The sequence below is a fragment of the Danio rerio genome, chromosome 7, assembly GCF_052040795.2.
Source record: "Danio rerio strain M-AB ecotype USA chromosome 7, GRCz13ab, whole genome shotgun sequence".
Taxonomy (NCBI): Eukaryota; Metazoa; Chordata; class Actinopteri; order Cypriniformes; family Danionidae; genus Danio; species Danio rerio.
In genome coordinates this window covers 74,045,001-74,063,075 of record NC_141027.1, presented here as the reverse complement: position 1 = coordinate 74,063,075, position 18,075 = coordinate 74,045,001, and the positions used below count along the sequence as shown (strand labels likewise).

Genomic DNA, 18,075 nt, shown 5'->3' with positions numbered 1-18,075 from the left:
CAACAGTTATAGCAAATTGTAATTCAAACTAACTAACACATTAACGGACTGAGGAGGAAGTAGTACCTTTGTGGTCATGACCAGTTCATGGTAGATGATGTAGTCAGGGGTGTAGCCCATCCCGAACAAAGCGCTGGTGGGGTGCAGATGACAGGGCATCCCGGTTCTCACATTCACATACTCTCCAATTCCCTAAACACACAAACACAGGTCAGCAAAATATCCTGTGCTGAGTGATATAACTGAATTATTTGACAAATTTGCTAAATGGTCATGTACCTTTAATTTAGCAGCCTGGTGAAAGTATGCAGCACAGATGCACTTCCTGATCACGTCCCAGTCTGAACCGCAGGAGATCAGATTCATTTTCTGCTGCACCATGATGTCTTTGAGCTGAGCTCGCACCTCACGCACCTGTGCCACAACACACACATAGTTATTAAAATATTAGATATGCTTAATTACGTGCTGACATAATGCACATCAGCTTTTAGAGACATATACAGTTAAACCAAAAGATTGACATTAATATTTCTAATTGCACTTCATTCTAATTTTCACTTTATTAGACATTTCTAATTTACAGTGGGGAAAATAAGTATCAACACATCATCATTTTTCTCAGTCAATGTGTTTCTAAAAGTGCTGTTAACTTGAAATTTTCCCCAGATGTTGGTAACAGCCACATAAATCCATATCCGCAAAGAAAACAAAACTAATTAGTTTACAAACTAAGTAATCTGTAATAGAATGAAATGACACAAGGTAAAAGTATTGAACACATGAAGAAAGGGAGGTGTAGAAAGGCAGTGAAAGCCCAGACAGCAGCTGAAATCTCCAAGTAGTTCTTCAGCACCTGAAACTAGGGATACTGGAAGCCTGTGCTGGCATTTCTCCTGCGGTGTTGCTATCAGTGTGTGAAGAGTGGGAGAAGAGGGTTGCATTGACAATCCAACACAATGAGCAGCACATTGAACACATTTTATAAGTGGTCAGAAATGTGTAAATAACTCATAAAATAATAAAGTTACATTAAAACCAAGCACACCATGGTTTTTGTTGTGACATTCCCAATGAGTTTGATGGTCAAATGACCCTCTTCCTATTGAAAAAAACAAAAGTTGGATCAACCTTAAAATGGCCACCATGGTCACCACCAACCTTGAAAAGTTTGCCCCCTCACATATACTAATGTCCCACAAACAGGACGTTAATATCACCAACCATTCCCATTTTATTAAGGTGTATCCATTTAAATGGCCAACCCTGTAGATTGAATACTCTGTCTCCAAGTAAGCAAACATTTGGATGTGTATTTTAAATCGTTTTTGTAATGATATGTATGTATCTAATATTGTCACTGTTGTGTGTAAATGTTCCTGTTTACTGGCTTGTTGGCTGATAGTGATGATTGACTGCAGGTGTTGTGTGTAGAGCTGTTTCACTCTTTCTTGAGTACTCCCATTTGTATTGCTTTATCTGATGAAGACCATGTCGGTCGAAATGTTGTGAGTGATATTAAAGACTTTTGAGAGCTAAAGTGGCAGTGTGCCGATATTCTTTTGATCTTTCGCTACAATGTTTATTTTTGATGGAGCACCAGCCTTCGAGATTTTTTAGATGTGCGCACATTTCTGTTTTTTGCAGGCGTCTTTAAGTTGCCATCACCAAAAAAGCCTTTTATATGAAGTATTAAATACGTTTCAGTAGTTCAGTACTTTGTCTTTGGGTCATTCCTCTGTTAATACACATATCTTATTTTTCAGATTTGTTCTGTTTTGTGTTGATGTTTGTACTTTAACCAAAATCTGGTTCAATTCCATCTCAACAGCTCCTTTAGAAATATTATTCCCTTCTATTATTTTTCTGTCACGGTTGTTACTGATGTGATAAACACATCAGTGGTGCAGACGAACAAATTGCTTGAATCTGGTTTCTTTTCACGAAACGAGTTAATATGTTTCTTAAATATCAACAAAGATATGATAGTATTTTTATGCAACAGTAAGAATCATTACATATAGCACCTAAAAGGGAATCATTTGAGTAACTGAGGCCCCGTTTACACTAGTGTGTTTTCGTTTTAAAACGCATAAGTTTTGCTACGGTTACGCCAACCGTCCACACTACACGGAAGTTCTCGAGCGCCGAAAACGAAGCGTTTCAAAAACGCTGAAGAGGCCGTTTTCATTCTAAAACGCTGCTGCTCCGTCTCAGTGTGGATGTGGGAAAACGGAGACATCTGAAAACGGAGGCGGGGCTGCCGACATTCCCCTCTCTGACTGGGGATTTTCCTCAATATTAAGTAGCCTACACATGCAGTTCAGTCTCGCAGCCTCTCCTTGTAAGTTCAGACATTTGATATTTTTGATACTTTGCAAGTTTGATATGGAAAACAGACTACCGAGGACACGGGTAAATCTTCAAAGGGAACGGTGTACTTTATAACCTTATTCACATCATCCTGGCTGCATTGTTTAACTTTCTCAACAATAAAATTAAAACATGATTTAAGGAACTGCCTATTTTCATTTTGATATTAACAACTTAACAGACAGCAGAAATGTTGAGGCGTCGTGCTGCATCTTCACTGTGTGCATATTTATAATAAAATGGAGCCTATAACAACTGCCTCCTTTCATTTTCATTGAAAATACGAAACATAGCCTCTGCTTGGCTGAATGTCAGTTTTAATTATAAATAATAGCCATTATGAAAGTATAACGCACAGTAAGTTTATACATTATAGGAAATGAAGGCAAACGATCAGTCAATATGCAGAATGTAGTCTACGTGGTTATATTAATTATTAACTATTCTTTGCGCTCAGCCGAAACACGTTACCTGAGAACAAGTAATCGATTCAAAAGATCAAAGTCAGGGAATATGTCGTTAGATAAAGACAACAAGATAAACTAAAGTTTATTGATAAAATTTGATGTTGGCTTGAGAAAGCCAAAGACACTGCGCTAGGACTGGGAATGGCAGTTGGCAGGAAGCACGGCGGCGGTTGCTAAGTGGTTGCTAGGCAGTTGCTAAAACAATTATGGCATTGTTAGGTGGTTGCTAAGCAGTTGCTAAATGGCAATGCTCGTGTACATGTTTGATCAAATGCTAATACTTAGTAGGCATTTCTAGAATATGTCATTGCATTTAGATAATCATTCATAGCATGTAGCTAATCGTTATTAGCACTTGGCTTCCATTATCATTTTTACCATGCATAGTACACAGGAAGTCCCATTTGCTAGCATGAGTCAAACAAGCCAATGCCCAGGTCCCTACGATGTTCTGATGTATGCTATTTTTAAATGGTTGCTAGGTTATACTGTTTTATTGCTATGGGGACATTTGACAGGTTAGTGATGATACATCAAAGCTTCTTGGCAATATGAGTGATCTTAATCAACCCCAATGTTTCTATGACAGTCTTTATGAGTGTCAAAAACTGGACTTGAACATTATGTATTCCTGGTGTTGGGTTGCGGCTGGAAGGGCATTCGCTGTGTAAAACAAATGCTGGATAAGTTGGCGGTTCATTCCGTTGTGGTGACCCCTGATTAATAAAGGGACTAAGGGAATGAACATTATGTAAAAATGGCTTGCCGTATTTTTTTGAAAAGACAATGCTTAATAAGTGTGAAAGTGATACATGCAAAAATGGCTTGCCATATCAGTAAAAAAATATGGAGTTTAAGTCAAAAATGGCTTGCCATATTTTGAGAAAAATAATGCTTAAAAATTATTTATTGGAAAACTGTAAGTCTGATAAACCTTAAATATATAGCAACAAAATATAACGCATCTTAATACAGCTTTTGGCCAAATTTGGGGCTTGTATAATTTTTTTATATGCTCGGATTATAAAAATGTAATATTTAACATTTTTTATTAAAAACAATAAGTCTTATAGGCATGAGGAGATATAGCAACAATCTTGAATGTAGAAGACACATTTTGACAACATTTGGGCCTTGTGGCATGAACGGCCTAGGAGGAGATGCGTTTGTTTTCAAGGACAGAGTAGCATAACAGTATGTTGGCTTTCTCAAGCCAACATAATTAAATATCACGTTTAGCAAATATAATGAGATTAGATCCAGCTGTAGATCTTTATTGAGCAGTCCGACCAGCACAGCTCTCATCTGGGTAGAAATGCTGCAGCGCATGCCAGAGAGTGTGTGTGTGGTCACGTGATGTGCGTTTCAGTCGTTTTGGTGTGGACGGAGAGCTGTTCAGAAACGCTGGGGGAAACGCTAGTGTGGACGCTAGGGATGTAACGGTATTGTAAATACCGTCATACCGCAATATTATTTTTTTTCAATATTACCGTAGTCGCATGACTCGGTAAAACTATAGATCTTCTGAGAAAATTTGCTCAGGCGAATGAAGCGAAAGGGAGGTAGCAAAAACTACAATTCCCATCAGCCCAGGCTTGGCCATAATCCCTTGCGGTCTGTTGTCGCTACAGATCCAGTAATGCGGAAATGGAGTGTGCTGCTAGAAGCAGGGATGAAAAAGAGCTGGAAAACCCTAAAGCAGGTGTTGTCGCCGCGCGCGTACTGAATAGCGGTGTTGTCGCGCGAGTTCTTATCAGCTGTGTTGTCGCGCGAGTTCTTATCAGCTGTGTTGTCACGCGCGTACTGAATAGCGGTGTTATCGCGCGAGTTCTGATCAGCTGTGTTGTCTCGCGCGTACTGTAAAGCGGGGACGGAGGGTATGTCGCGTCGCGGGGGCACTTTTGATCATTTTGGAAGGGAACTTTCTATCCAAGACTAAAAAGGGCATGTGCACTGCACAGGTTGAGCCCTGTGTGTGCACGTGCCTGCAAGTTGGGGAATACGACTAATAATCAGTCATGGGCATTGCAGAAACACAGCACACTGTTCAGATTGATGCAGACATGAGATCTCTATCTCACTCATGGTTTGTCCTCTCAAGTGGGGGAAAGACAATGCACAACGTTACCCACTGCTGTCAACCTGGGCCAAGTCATATCTCTCTTGTCCCAGAAACCTCAGTCCCAAATGAGAGGGTTTTTTTCTGTTGCAGGGGACATTGTAAATACCCAGAGATACCAGCTTTTACCAGATTATATTTATATGATAATTTTCCTTTAAACCCATCTCTAAGTGAGTGAGTGATTAAATGTTGAATGTGATGAGTTTTCAACAATACTAAATTGAAACTTAATTTTTTTACATGGTTTAATATTTTTTTGTTATTAAAATTGAAGTTCCTGTTTCAAAGCTTACAGATAGATGACTAATTTGTATGTCATTGACACTTTTGGCACTTTTTTGGAGTATTTTCATAAGTTTTGTTTTTTCCTGTAAATGATTCAATAAATACCGTACCGTGACATTCATACCGAGGTATTACCGTACCGTGAAATTCTGATACCGTTACATCCCTAGTGGACGCTGATCATTTTCATTCTAAAACGCCATTTTTAAAACTAAAACGCACTAGTGTAAACGGGGCCTGAGAGGGATGCCTCAGGCTGACGTACCTTCCGCATGGCTTTGGTGTGAATGAAGTGATCATTGCACCAGATGCTGGAATAGTTGTTGTTCTTCCACTGCAGGTAAACGTTGAGGTAGGTCAGATGGTCACTCTCAGGCACGGAGAACTTCTCTCTGACCTGGTCACTTTCCTCCTCTCGACCCTAGATGAGTAACGGCAGATTTGAGCACTTATAGATGTATACAGAACATTTACAGGCCGAAAGATTAAAGTGAACAGTCTATATTGCTGAAAACAAATGTAAATATTGCAATGTATTCTTTTTCCAGTGTACCTTTGGCCTGTAGAAGATGGACGGCACAGACAACATGGAGACGATGATGAGGATGTCAGCACTGCAGCTCATGTCACAAGACACGATCAGCATTTTAGACAGAGCCGGATCCAGAGGAAACTCCACCATGAGCCGCCCGGTGGGTGTCAGAGCGCCTGAGACAGACACGAGAAGAAAACACACTCTCAAACACAGGCAAAAGTCAAAAGGGATTATAAAGCGCCTCTTTGAAAAGTGCTGACGCTGGGAAAACGCTTCCACTTTGGGATTCTGATCAAACTTTTGAGAAGCTCCGATTTCAAAGATTACCTGACAGACTAAGAAGATTAGCGAGGGAGCGCTGTGAAAAGCCAGGGAGAGAGAGATATTTGGGCAGGTAAGCCTTAATCAGAAATAATCTGCTGTTAACACGAGACGAGAGCTGGATGGGAAAAGTGTGCCACATAGTCAAATCCCCACAAACCCTCCGAGAGATACGCAGAAAATGAGATTGAGATCCCTCTCTGGTCACGTTGACAGTTTTACTTCACTTGCTACAGCTGAACTTTGGGTAAGACCTTAATACTCCACAGCAGCGCTTCGCAAGCTTAAATCTACTCCGCTAGAATGCAAGTTACACTCTAGAGTTTCATCCCCAAATTAAAATAATGTCAATAGCGTCAGTTATCTTCAAACACTGAAATATCCAAACACTGGCAAAATGAATATGCTACAAAAAAAAATTACAGGCAAATATGTTCGTTCATCACATAATTTTGAACAAAAAGTTGTTCATATAAATATGCATCAGTAAAACATAATAAAATGCTTTTTTCCAATAATACACTTGACCATAAAAATCCAACTCGGACGGCATGGTGGCTCAGTGGCTAGCACTGTCGCCTCAAAGCAACAAGGTCGCTAGTTCGAGTCCTGGCTGGACATGTTCTCCTCGTTTTGGCGTGGGTTCCCTCCGGGTGCTCCTGTTTCCACGATCTAAAGACATGCTCTATAGGTGAACTGAATGAACTAAATTGGCCGTAGTGTATGAGTTTGTGTGTTTGGGTGTTTCCCAGTTCTGGGTTGCGGTTGGAAGATCGCCCGCCTTGTAAAACATATGCTGGAATAGTTGGCGGTTCATTCCGCTGTGGCGACCTCTGAAATAAAGACTAAACCAAAGGAAAATGAATAAATGAATGAATAAATAAATAAACATTGATCTTAACAAGTAAAACCAAAGACAGCATCCTAGAAATTAAAACAAACTTTTCTTCTTCTTGAGCTGTATATATATATGAATAAAAAAGATGTATTACTGGACTTAATTTTGTGCATAAGTAAATAATTTGATCACAAAAAGTGAATGTTGGAAACTAAAACTGTGGCTGTTGTTGGTTAATTGTTGAATGCATGGACAAATTCATTCATTTTCCTTCAGCTTAGTCTCTATTTCAGAGGTCGCCACAGTGGAATGAACCACCAACTATTCCAGCATATGTTTTACGCAGCAGATGTCCTTCCAGTCACAACCCTGTACTGGGAAACACCCATACACTCATTCACACACACACACACACACACACACACACACACACACACACACACACACACACACACACACTACAACCAGTTTAGTATACTTAATTCATTTATACCACGCCTACGTCAACACTAGGAGAAAATGCAAACTCCACACAGAAACACCAACTGGCCCAGGCAGGACTCGAACCAGCGATCTTCTTGCTGTGAGGGTGCCAAACTATAAACAACACATGCTGCCAAACTATAAACAATACCAAAATAATAGACTCATTTTAAGTTTTATATAGTATGCATGTATACATTTTAGCTTAGCTTAGCATAGATAATTAAATTGAATTAGACCATTAGCATCACGCTCAAAAATGACCGAAGCGTTTCAATAATTTTCTTATTTAAAGCTTGACTCCTCTGTAGTTACATTAGCTAAGTTTCCATGGTCTAATTGGATACAATTATCAATGCTAAGCTAAGAATTCTCCTGCCAGACCCGGAAATCAGTGGAATAGACTTCAAAATGGTAAAACTTACATGTTTAACTGTATAGTGGAGATGTAAAATGAGCCTTTGTGTTCCTTTAAGACTTAATTAGATATACATATAAAAATATACAACAGTAAACATGTTATTTCAGGGCAGTGCCAGAGGCTGGTAGTCTCACCTGTATTGTCGAGTGCACCCAAGATCCACAGCTGATACATGGAGTTCAGCATGTTGTCTTCTGGGGGCGGGTCCATGAAGTGGAAGAGCAGGAGGTCTTGAACTCCCAGTGACTTGAGCAAAAGCACAACATTAGCCAGGTTAGTGCGCTGAATCTCTGGAATAGTGGTGGTCAGCATTTCATTCTTGAAGGCGCTCTGTGTGTATAACCTTAAAAGAACAGACACAAAGGAAAGAAGGGTCAAACTCACTGGCCAGTTCATGCTTTTACCTTAAAATAACACTTCTTAAATTAGATCTGGGATAGATTAAATGTTAAATAGATGATTTCTGCTGCTGTGGCTACCAGATCTGCCTCCTTTTGCCTTAAATATTGCATCTAATTATGTGTGATAGAGAAATAGCTATGAGTGGAACAGTCTGATTTGCTTTGTTGCTAAAGCTTAGTTCACACTACAGGATTTAAAACATCAGCAGATCGCTGTGCCGTTCACACTACATGACTTGACTTTGTGTCTTTTAATCTCTGTGGTGTTCACACTACGCAACACTCTGTGAATGATTCACAAGAGGGGGGTCACACACTACATGATCTGACAACATCTCATTCCCCAACAGCTCATTCAAGCTACCAAACCACAGCCAATGAAATTTTGAGGGAGGAGTCGTCAGAAAAAGCTGAACACTATTGGCTGCTTGTGTGCTGATGACATCACTGACAGCGTTTCAAGCTTTGGAGAAAGCATTTAAAAACATCATCAAATCAGCTGATTCATCAGCGCATTAATCACTCATCTGCAAGCTTCGAGTGGATAGATATACAGAGAGTTAATTTTTGTAATTGTACAAGTCTTTAAAATAAAACTAACAAATAACAGCCTGCTGTTTTCTAACTATCAGTGTATTTCTTTCTGACATTGTTTTTTTTTATTACAAAACAGTAAAGAACTGAGCATTTCTGCCTTAAAATACCATATTGGTCAAAATGACTGCATGCATGTCTGATACTTTTCACTGTGACTTTAAATATGTGCATTTTTTTGCCTGGCAACTTCCTGCTAACATAAACAAAACTTTCTAATGGCAAAAACATCAATTTACTTTATCTTTCAAAACAGCATATTCTGTACCGAATAGCTCCTGTTTGAAAGTGAAAATGAAAGCCAAGACCTTTAAGTGTTTTAGTATCTTAACTGCATATTTATAGGCTGTATTACCAAAATAAGATTATATTTTTAGGGTAATGTGTCATTAAATATGATGCCAGACATGCAAAGCTTAATTTTAATATCTCAATAATAGCTTTGAATGTAAATATGTTGTGACAATATGGCGTTTTATATGAGAACGGCCAGAATGAGCAGTATGATCATTCTAATAGTTACAGGATTCTAGTTCCACTGTTAATATATCCTACTCTCATGTCTGTGCTAACGCAGAATGAAGCGAGTGCACCGATGCCCATTCTGACCAATCACAGATGTTTCTGCTGAGCTCAGAAACACACAGCCATTCAGCTCATGCTGATATGCTCTCTCATTGGCTGCAGCTCGTCACTACATCTGACCACACGTGGGGTTGAGTCGGCCGACGGCTCTGGAATATTTAGCATGCGAAATGTTGGATTTCCGTCTGCGAGGTGTCGGCGAAGCGTCAGCGAGCCTCGTTGATGCGTTGTTCAGTAGTTCACACATAAAGAGCGGCGAGCGCCGTGCACCTGCAGATTTCTTGCCGATCACAGCCCGATCTGTCGGCGAGCTCGTTAACTTCCAAATCGGGCTCAAATCAGGCTTAAAATCCTCTAGTGTGAACTAGGCATAACAGGCAATTACACATATCAACCACAAGGGGGAGGAACGTAGCATTGTGTTGCTTTAACACAAAAGAAAAAATAGACGCAATGGTTTTCACTGAATTTCATTTTAGGGTCAGCATCAACAATTGGGCGGGCAATGATTTTTTGTGGTTTTGAACTGCACCTTTAACATGTTACCAAATGGTTATTGTTCTAAAAATAATAAAATTGTTTTTTTATGTTAAATAAAATATATGATTTTTTTTTAAAGATCAGTCTATGTTGTAAATTAAGGTAGGCATTTACGATAGACATCATTAGTGTATGTAAAAAAATAGCACAAAAAAATAACAATTTTTTTTTTACATAAACACAAAGGTTGGTCAATAAAATATTAACTAGGCAAAGCACTAAAATAAATCTAGCAAAGTAAAAAAAAATCCAAAAAAATCTCTTTTAAATTTAAATAGTCATTTATATTATGAAAATTATCATTAAGATTTATACTTTTATATTGGTTATTATTATTATTACTGTTCTGACTTGTTCCTTTTCTGTTATCTCCCCATTGTTTGTCATTAGTAGAATTTCCACCATTGTCACTATTTAGGTTGTTGTTGTTAGTAGTAGTGGTAGTAGTAATAATTGTTGTAGTAGTTGTTGTAGTAACAGTAGAAGTAGCAGTTGTTGTATTAGTAGTGGGAGTAGAATATGTTGTAGTAGTAGTAGTAGTTGCAGTAATAGTAGTCCTTGTAGTAACTGTTGTAGTAATTGTTGTAATATTTTTGTTGCAGTAATAGCCATTGTAGTAATATTAATTGTTGTTGTAGTTGTTGTTGTTGCAGTAATAGTAGTCTTTGTAGTAGTAGTAATTGTTTTAGTAGTTGTTGTAGTAATAGTAGTAGTAGTATTAGCAGCAGTTGTAGTAGTTGCAGAAATTGTAATCCTTGTAGTAGTAATAGTAGTAGTAGTATTTATTGTTGCAGTAGTTGTAGTAGTAACAGTAATAGTAGTCCTTGTAGTAGTCCTTGTAGTAATGAATGTTGCAGTAGTTGTAGTAACAGTAGTCCTTGTAGTAGTAGTAGTAGAAGAACTAATTGCAATGAATGTTGCAGTAGTTGTTGTAGTAACAGTAATAGTAGTCCTTGTAATAGTAGTAGTAATGAATGTTGCAGTAGTTGTTGTAGTAACAGTAATAGTAGTCCTTGTAATAGTAGTAGTAATGATTGTTGCAGTAGTTGTTGTAGTAACAGTAGTCGTTGTCGTAGTAGTTGTAGAGGTGGTAGTAGTAGTAGTATTAGTAATAGTAGTCGTCGTAGTAGTTGTTGTCACTGCAGCAGCAGTAGTAGTAGTATTGGTAGTATATGTTGTTGCAGTAAAACTAGTCCTTGTAGTAGTAGTAGTAGTAGTAATGATTGTTGAAGTAGTTGTAGTAACAGTAATAGTAGTCCTTTTAGTAGTGGTAGCAGTAATTGTTGTAGTAGTTGTTGTAGTAACAGTAGTAGTTGTAGTAGTTGTTGTTGTTGTTGTTGTAGTAGTTGTTGTTGCATTAATAGTAGCCCTTGTAGTAGTAGTAGTAGTAGTAATTGTCGTTGTAGTAGCAGTAGTTGGTGGTGTTATTATTATCATTCTTATAATTATTGTTGTCAATTTTTACCATCATTACATTACTATTATTGTTGTCATTCCCTACCAATGGTTTTATTCTGTTTTATTTCTATTTATAATATTCAGTTTTTGATATATATGACCTATAATAATACGATTTCTACTGTTATGCTTGCTGTGTGCACATATATTTTTTTGTTTTCTTATTTATGTACTTTGACCTGTCCACCCAGTACCTTTACATGTGTACACACACCTGCTTGTATCTGACAGTTTTTGTTAGTTTTTTTTATCTCTGTTCTTTGTTTTTGTATGCGTTTCAATGTGATTTGTGTACCTCTTTGCATAAAAAAATCAAATAAAACCAAAAAACTCAAAATAAAAGCAAACTAAAAACATTAATACTTGAAATGACAAGACAGGTGTTGTCACACCTAGTTGGTAGCTCCACCTGCAGTGTAATCTCATTAGTCCAAAAATCCACTGCACTTGACTATTACACAAGAAATATGATCTGACTGGCTGTGATTTTGCTGCTTCGCTGCAGCAGTTTGATGAACAAATTGATTTCAGAAGAAAGCAGTGGAATGAAATACACCAAAACTGGTGATACATCTCGGAAACTCTAATATTTAATGCAAAATGTCCATTAAAGGCTGGGGGAAATGACAAATGCTTCTACTACACTGAAAAAAAGTTCCCTACCATGCTCCAACCTTTAGAAAATCTTGTGGAAAGCCCATAACAAAGAGCCATTTCCAAACTACTTCTGAGCACCTTAAAATATCACAGCTCTCCTTGCAGCTCCATAGAAACAGATCTGAGAGAACAGCAGATTTCCGCAGCAATTCAACTAAATGGATAATCCCTCAGAAGATGGCGTGAAGACGGAACCCTGGGAAGCTCTGTAGTACAGCGTATGCATTAATGCATATCAGTCCTACTGACTTTAGTGAAGGTGCCGCAATCAGAGCTTTTGAGTTGCAGATTCAACATGCACATCACACACATCGATTTTGGCCACATTATAAAGCGTCCGGCAGAACGGAATTGATTCTCGATGCACAGATGTTTAGTAAAGGATATTTGCAAGTAATCCGACATGTGCCACACACTTTTGCAAGCATTCAGGAACACTTGCAGTTAGGCAAAACAATCCCTTGTGTGAGTTTTCCTTTGTGTGACCGCAAAGCAGCGTGTTGCCGCATCTTCCGGGCTGTGCAGATTTGGAAAAGGTCACAGACAAAAAGCCCACCGGAGCCTTTGTCTCACATTTTTCAGAGGTGTAAACAAAAATTAAACTGCGTGAAATCCTCTCTAGATTACCGTCCTGTCCCCCTCCTGCAGTTTTCTGCCTCCCTGATAGATGTTTCAGAAAAAAGGGAGAGGGAAGATCTGACTAAAGCTAATTTACACACTGTTCATCTTCCTGTTTTAGCAAAGAGAGGCCAGGGTTTGTATTTATAATACAGAGACACCTAGATGACTCCTTTGACTGATTCAAATAAAAAAACAATATAAAGGTGGGAAGAAATGAAACGCTTTACATGCACATGCTTCACCTTTTTCCCGTTATTATTACCTTGTAGTTTTTAATTAAAGGGGATTTTTTTCATCAAAAGAAAGCAAAATGTTTTTAAGATGTCCTGAGACATCTTTTCTTAATTTCTTAACGTATAATGTCAATGTTGGTAACCTGCTACAACAAACTCTGAGTGAGAAGGGTAATATCACATTCTCCTTTAGTATATACACTCACCGGCCACTTTATTAGGTACACCTTACTAGTACCCCCTTTTGCCTTCTGAACTCCTTTGTGGCATAGATTCAACAAGGTACTGGAAATATTCCTCAGAGTTTTTGGTCCATATTGATATGATAGCATCACGCAGTTGCTGTCTCCCGTTCCACCATATCCCAAAGGTGCTCTATTGAATTGAGCTCTGGTGACTGTGGAGGCCATTTGAGCACAGTGAACTCATTGTCATGTTCAAGAAACCAGTCTGAGATGATTCGCGCTTTATGACATGGAGCGTTATCCTGCTGGAAGTAGCTATCAGGAGATGGGTCCACTTTGGTCAAAAAAGGATGGACATGATCAGCAACAATACCTTAGGTTGACATGATGCTCAGCTGGTACTAATGGGCAGAAAGCATGCCAAGAAAACATCCCCCACAGCAATACACCACCAGCACCAGCCTAAACCGTTGGCAGGTTCAATGTAGGATGGATCCATGCTTTCATGTTGTTGATGTCAAATTCTGACCCTACCATCTGAATGCTGCAGCAGACATCAAGACTCATCAGACCAGGCAACGTTTTTCCAATCTTCTATTGTCCAATTTTCTGTTCTTAGCTGACAGGAGTTGAACTCGGTGTGGTCTTCTTCTGCTGTATCCCATCTGTCTCAAGGTTGGACGTGTTGTGCATTCAGAGATGCTCTTCTGCATACCTCGGTTAAAACGAGTGTTTAATTGTGTTATTGTTGCCTTTATATTAGCTCGAACCAGTCTGGCCATTCTCCTCTTACTTCGGGCATCAACAATGAATTTGCGCCCACAGAACTGCCGCTCACTGGATAATTTCTCTCATTTGGACCATTCTCTTTCATTAACAAGCAGTTGGAGAGGTGTACCTATTAAAGTGTTAATAAAGAATTATCCCTTTAAGGAACTGTGTGAAAAGACCTTACCTGTAACACTGTCCTGGGCCTGTTCTGCCTGCTCTACCAGCCCGCTGGTTTGCATTAGCTTGACTGATGGGGTAAACCTGAAGCGCATCCATGCCAATGCGAGGGTTGAACACCTAAACAACACAAATTAAAACTTATGTTAACACCAGATGTGGAGTTTCCTAGTTAAGGTCAATGATTCCACTTTCAAATGGTTTCACCTTCAGTTTACAATAGCCGGAATCCACCACAAACATGATGCCGTCCACTGTCAGAGACGTCTCAGCGATGTTTGTAGCAACAATACATTTCCTCACTCCATCAGGAGCCTATTAATAAACACACAGGGTCAGTTCACAAATCTGTAAATCCCACAATATGGAATCAGTATAATTTTGTCCATTCATTTGATCTGAAATACAAAACAAAACCCTGTTTTGTATTATCCGACAGATGCTCACCTTCTGGAAGATCTTGGCCTGCAGGTCTGAGGGCAGCTGGGAGTAGATGGGCAGCACTGCCAGGGCTGGAGCGTTCTCTAGATCGGCCAACCGTTCCACAATCTGATCTGACGTCACCTACAGCAGCACAGACATAATCCAAGTTACATTTTGCATTATTAAACAACACAGACATGTCTAATAAAGTCACCTTTATTTACATAGGGCTTCATCATTTTAAATCATTATAATTTGGCACTATTCTTTAAACCATTAGATTTACCAATATGCCATGATTTGTTTAATCATTTTAAATGTACAAATATTTAGAGTCACGAAACACCAAAACGCATTACTTGAACTGTTGACAATCATCTATGTGTCCCACGCTGCTAAAAACACTACTAGGACACATATATTTCACTAAACAGTGAAAATTGGTTGTTTTTGCGTTATTTCGAGCAAATTCGTTCTTCCAGTTTGAAACTAATTTTTGAAGGTGCGTCACGCCGATTAGATACTTGCGTGTATTCCAACATGGAGACTGGATGTCTGTACCTGGGGGTACTTTTGTGATGTCTCCGAGTGTGCTGCATTCATTCATGAGAAAGGCTTGGTTCAAACCAATCAGCGCGCTCTATTGTGCTTGAGGTGCAACTTCATTAATATGCATGATAGCTTCGAAGAATGTTTTTACCTGTTACAGTGTTCAGACAGCATGTTGAGAAATGTTTGGAGATACGGGTTGTCGGTGTTGCTTTTATAATTTGCTGCAAGGAAGGTTTTGTTTTCATTTTCCCTTTATAGGAGCACAGCTAGACTCAGGTGTGGATTACAGTGCACGCAAGGCGTGGCGAAAATACGTGTCTAAGGAACATTTTGTACCCGAGAGCTTTTCTCATCTGGAAATGGTGAAATCCGGATTTGCCACTTGCTCCTTTAATAAAGACGCAGCTCCAGTTGGTGTTGATTGTCCTGTCTCTACAGATTTGGTAAGTGTGTGTGATCAGTGGTCTTTGTTTGTTCAGATGGCAAAGTTAGTTTGTATCGTCAGCAGTACTTTTTCAGTGTTTAAAAACGGACCCTAGTCAAATGATTTCTAAGTTACTAAGTTTACAGTACGTTAATATCACTACAATATTATGGACTAAAAGATCCGCTGCAAATGCTGCTCTGAGTGTAAACATGTAAACACCGCAGTCAAACCATTACCGTCGTGTAGGATTTCTCCCGCATTTTGTGACAGGATAGTCTACACACGACTTTCTGATGCTACCTACTGAGTGCATCTAAGTTACAGTGAAACGCGGAGGTTTTTTTTCTCTCATTCGCCGTGCGGTATCAAACATCGCATTAAAAATACACGCTTCCAGTAGTTCCTCGAATCAAATATCTCCTTTGTCACCAGGGGCATGCATGAAATTCCTAAATGAAAGTGCCAAACTGCAGTTAAAGTCCACCATTTAATAATTTGTCAAATAATTTAATCACTGATGTCCATGTAAACACGGTCACTGTCTTTCTGACCAGCCTGTGTGTTTGTTTTGCCTCTGTGAAATTCAGTGCGTGCCCAAACCGAAACCCATTTTTATGCAAATTTTTATGCACCTCCCTTCTTTCCCTCCTCCGACACAAGAGGCTGCATAGAGAGACACTGAAAGCAGAAGCTCTCCTTTGTCAAATGCTAGCTATATATTGTTTTATAATTCTCCTGTACATAATTAACATTAAATTATAAAAACAGAAGAAGCTCTGTGGAAAGAGCAGCATTTGGAGGCATTTTAGCTTTCTCTGCTATAACATTACAGCGATTCTGGCCATGCTCTGATGATGTTTACGTTTACACAGCTACATTACACATCAACTAAAGTTTAAAATAGGATATTGTAGTGGACCATCCCTTTAATAATGCATATTCTGAACCGCGGATCACAGGGCGCAATAAACCATAGTAAGACAAGGGAACGATTAGATTTTTTAGTTGTATCACTAATAAGAATATATCTTGGTGAGCATATGAGAATCAAAAACAAAACTTTTGAATAGCAGCCTCTGCACAACATTAACAGTGCATACAAACTGTGACTCCATTCATAAGTCATCTTCTGCCTGATTAAAAATCTCCTCACCTCGATGTCCTCCTGACCAGGCATGAAGATGAGGATGTCACCCACCATCCCGCTGAGATGAATCTGCAAGGCCTGTTTCACAGCCGCCTCCACATAGTCCTCCTGAGGAGTCTAGATCACAGCAACACACTAAACTTTAGCATGCAGCACAGCGACCGACTTCAGCTTCATCTAAAGACGCTATTAACACCTCACCTTGCTGAACAAGATATCCACTGGGAACGTCCTGCCGGGAATGTGGAAAATAGGAACATTGCCGAAGAATGACGCAAATTTGTCCGAGTCCATGGTGGCAGATGTGACAATAAGCTTCAAGTCGGAGCGTCTTGACACCACCTAAAGTAATCATCAAATAGGGTTGAAAAGAGAAGAAGAAAGAAAGTGAGTCATCAGAATCAACACCTAAATTCAATAGCGCTCTTAAAAGAGGCCATATGGTATGAAACCATTCGAGACTGTTTTGTAAGGCAATCATTTTTGGGAAAATTATATATATATTATTATATATATATATATTATTATATATATATATATATATATATATATATATATATATATATATATATATATATATATATATATATATATATATATATTTATATATATAAATTGTTTGAAATTGGAAACACAATTTAAGTTTAATTTTTTTTATTTATTTATCAGTTTAAAAGGTTTCTGAATTGTAACATTATAAATGATTTTATTACCCCTTTTCACACATACAGACCTTTCTAGAAAATTACAATTTTCTGGAAAGGTCTGTATGTGTAAACAGGCCTCTTTAAAAAATACCGGTAAATTTGCTTTGGCAACTTCTCAGAAAGAGAAGTTGTAACATTACAGGTAATTTCCCGAATGCTGCTCTGTGTGAACGGATATGGAAAATTTGCACTAACGTGAGATGTCCAATCTAGCCAATCAGAACAGAAGTTTTCGAAAATAAAAAACCTTTGAATATTTTTGCAGACACGTTTAGCTGCTAGATGTTAGTCAGATAACGTTTATGTTCCTCCTCAATGCCAGTTGTAGGGCTGCAACTAACGATTATTTTAATAATCGATTAATCTGTCGATTAAATCTTCGATTAATCAGATTAAAAAAACAAGTATTAATTTCCAACCCTTCCAAAAAGCTCTTCCCTGAGCTGTTATAATAATAATAATAATAATATTATTATTATTAACAATAGTATTAACAATATTTTTTTTTATACATGAAGTAGCATAAGAAATTAAGTCACGTTTTAGAAAGAAAGAAAGAAAGAAAGAAAGAAAGAAAGAAAGAAAGAAAATAAAAGAAAGAAAATAAAAGAAAAAAATAAAATAAAAGAAAGAAAGAAAGAAAGAAAGAAAGAAAGAAAGAAAATAAAAGAAAGAAAATAAAGAAAATAAAAGAAAAAGAAAGAAAATAAAAGCAAGAAAGAAAAGAAACAAAATAAAAAAAAGAAAGAAAG

General features: G+C 38.3%; 2 protein-coding genes across 5 annotated transcripts in view; one reads left to right on the top strand and one right to left on the bottom strand.

Annotated features, from left to right (window-relative positions):
- The window catches only part of znf143a (zinc finger protein 143a), a 705,859-nt gene that overhangs the window by 136,396 nt on the left and 551,388 nt on the right, over positions 1 to 18,075 (top strand). The window lies entirely within an intron of this gene.
- Positions 1 to 18,075, bottom strand: part of dhx38 (DEAH (Asp-Glu-Ala-His) box polypeptide 38) — a 49,188-nt gene that overhangs the window by 12,727 nt on the left and 18,386 nt on the right. For all 4 annotated transcript variants that reach the window (XR_015494631.1, XR_015494632.1, XM_087258995.1 and 1 more), the window contains 10 exon segments: positions 16,818 to 16,958; positions 16,623 to 16,733; positions 14,515 to 14,631; positions 14,275 to 14,382; positions 14,075 to 14,187; positions 7,980 to 8,188; positions 5,801 to 5,955; positions 5,513 to 5,668; positions 280 to 414; positions 67 to 192 (listed from right to left, as the gene is read on the bottom strand). Coding sequence is in view for 2 of the 4 variants with exons in the window: in XM_087258995.1 (XP_087115121.1) it covers positions 67 to 192; positions 280 to 414; positions 5,513 to 5,668; positions 5,801 to 5,955; positions 7,980 to 8,188; positions 14,075 to 14,187; positions 14,275 to 14,382; positions 14,515 to 14,631; positions 16,623 to 16,733; positions 16,818 to 16,958 (1,371 nt within the window). In the remaining 2 variants the exon portion in view is untranslated.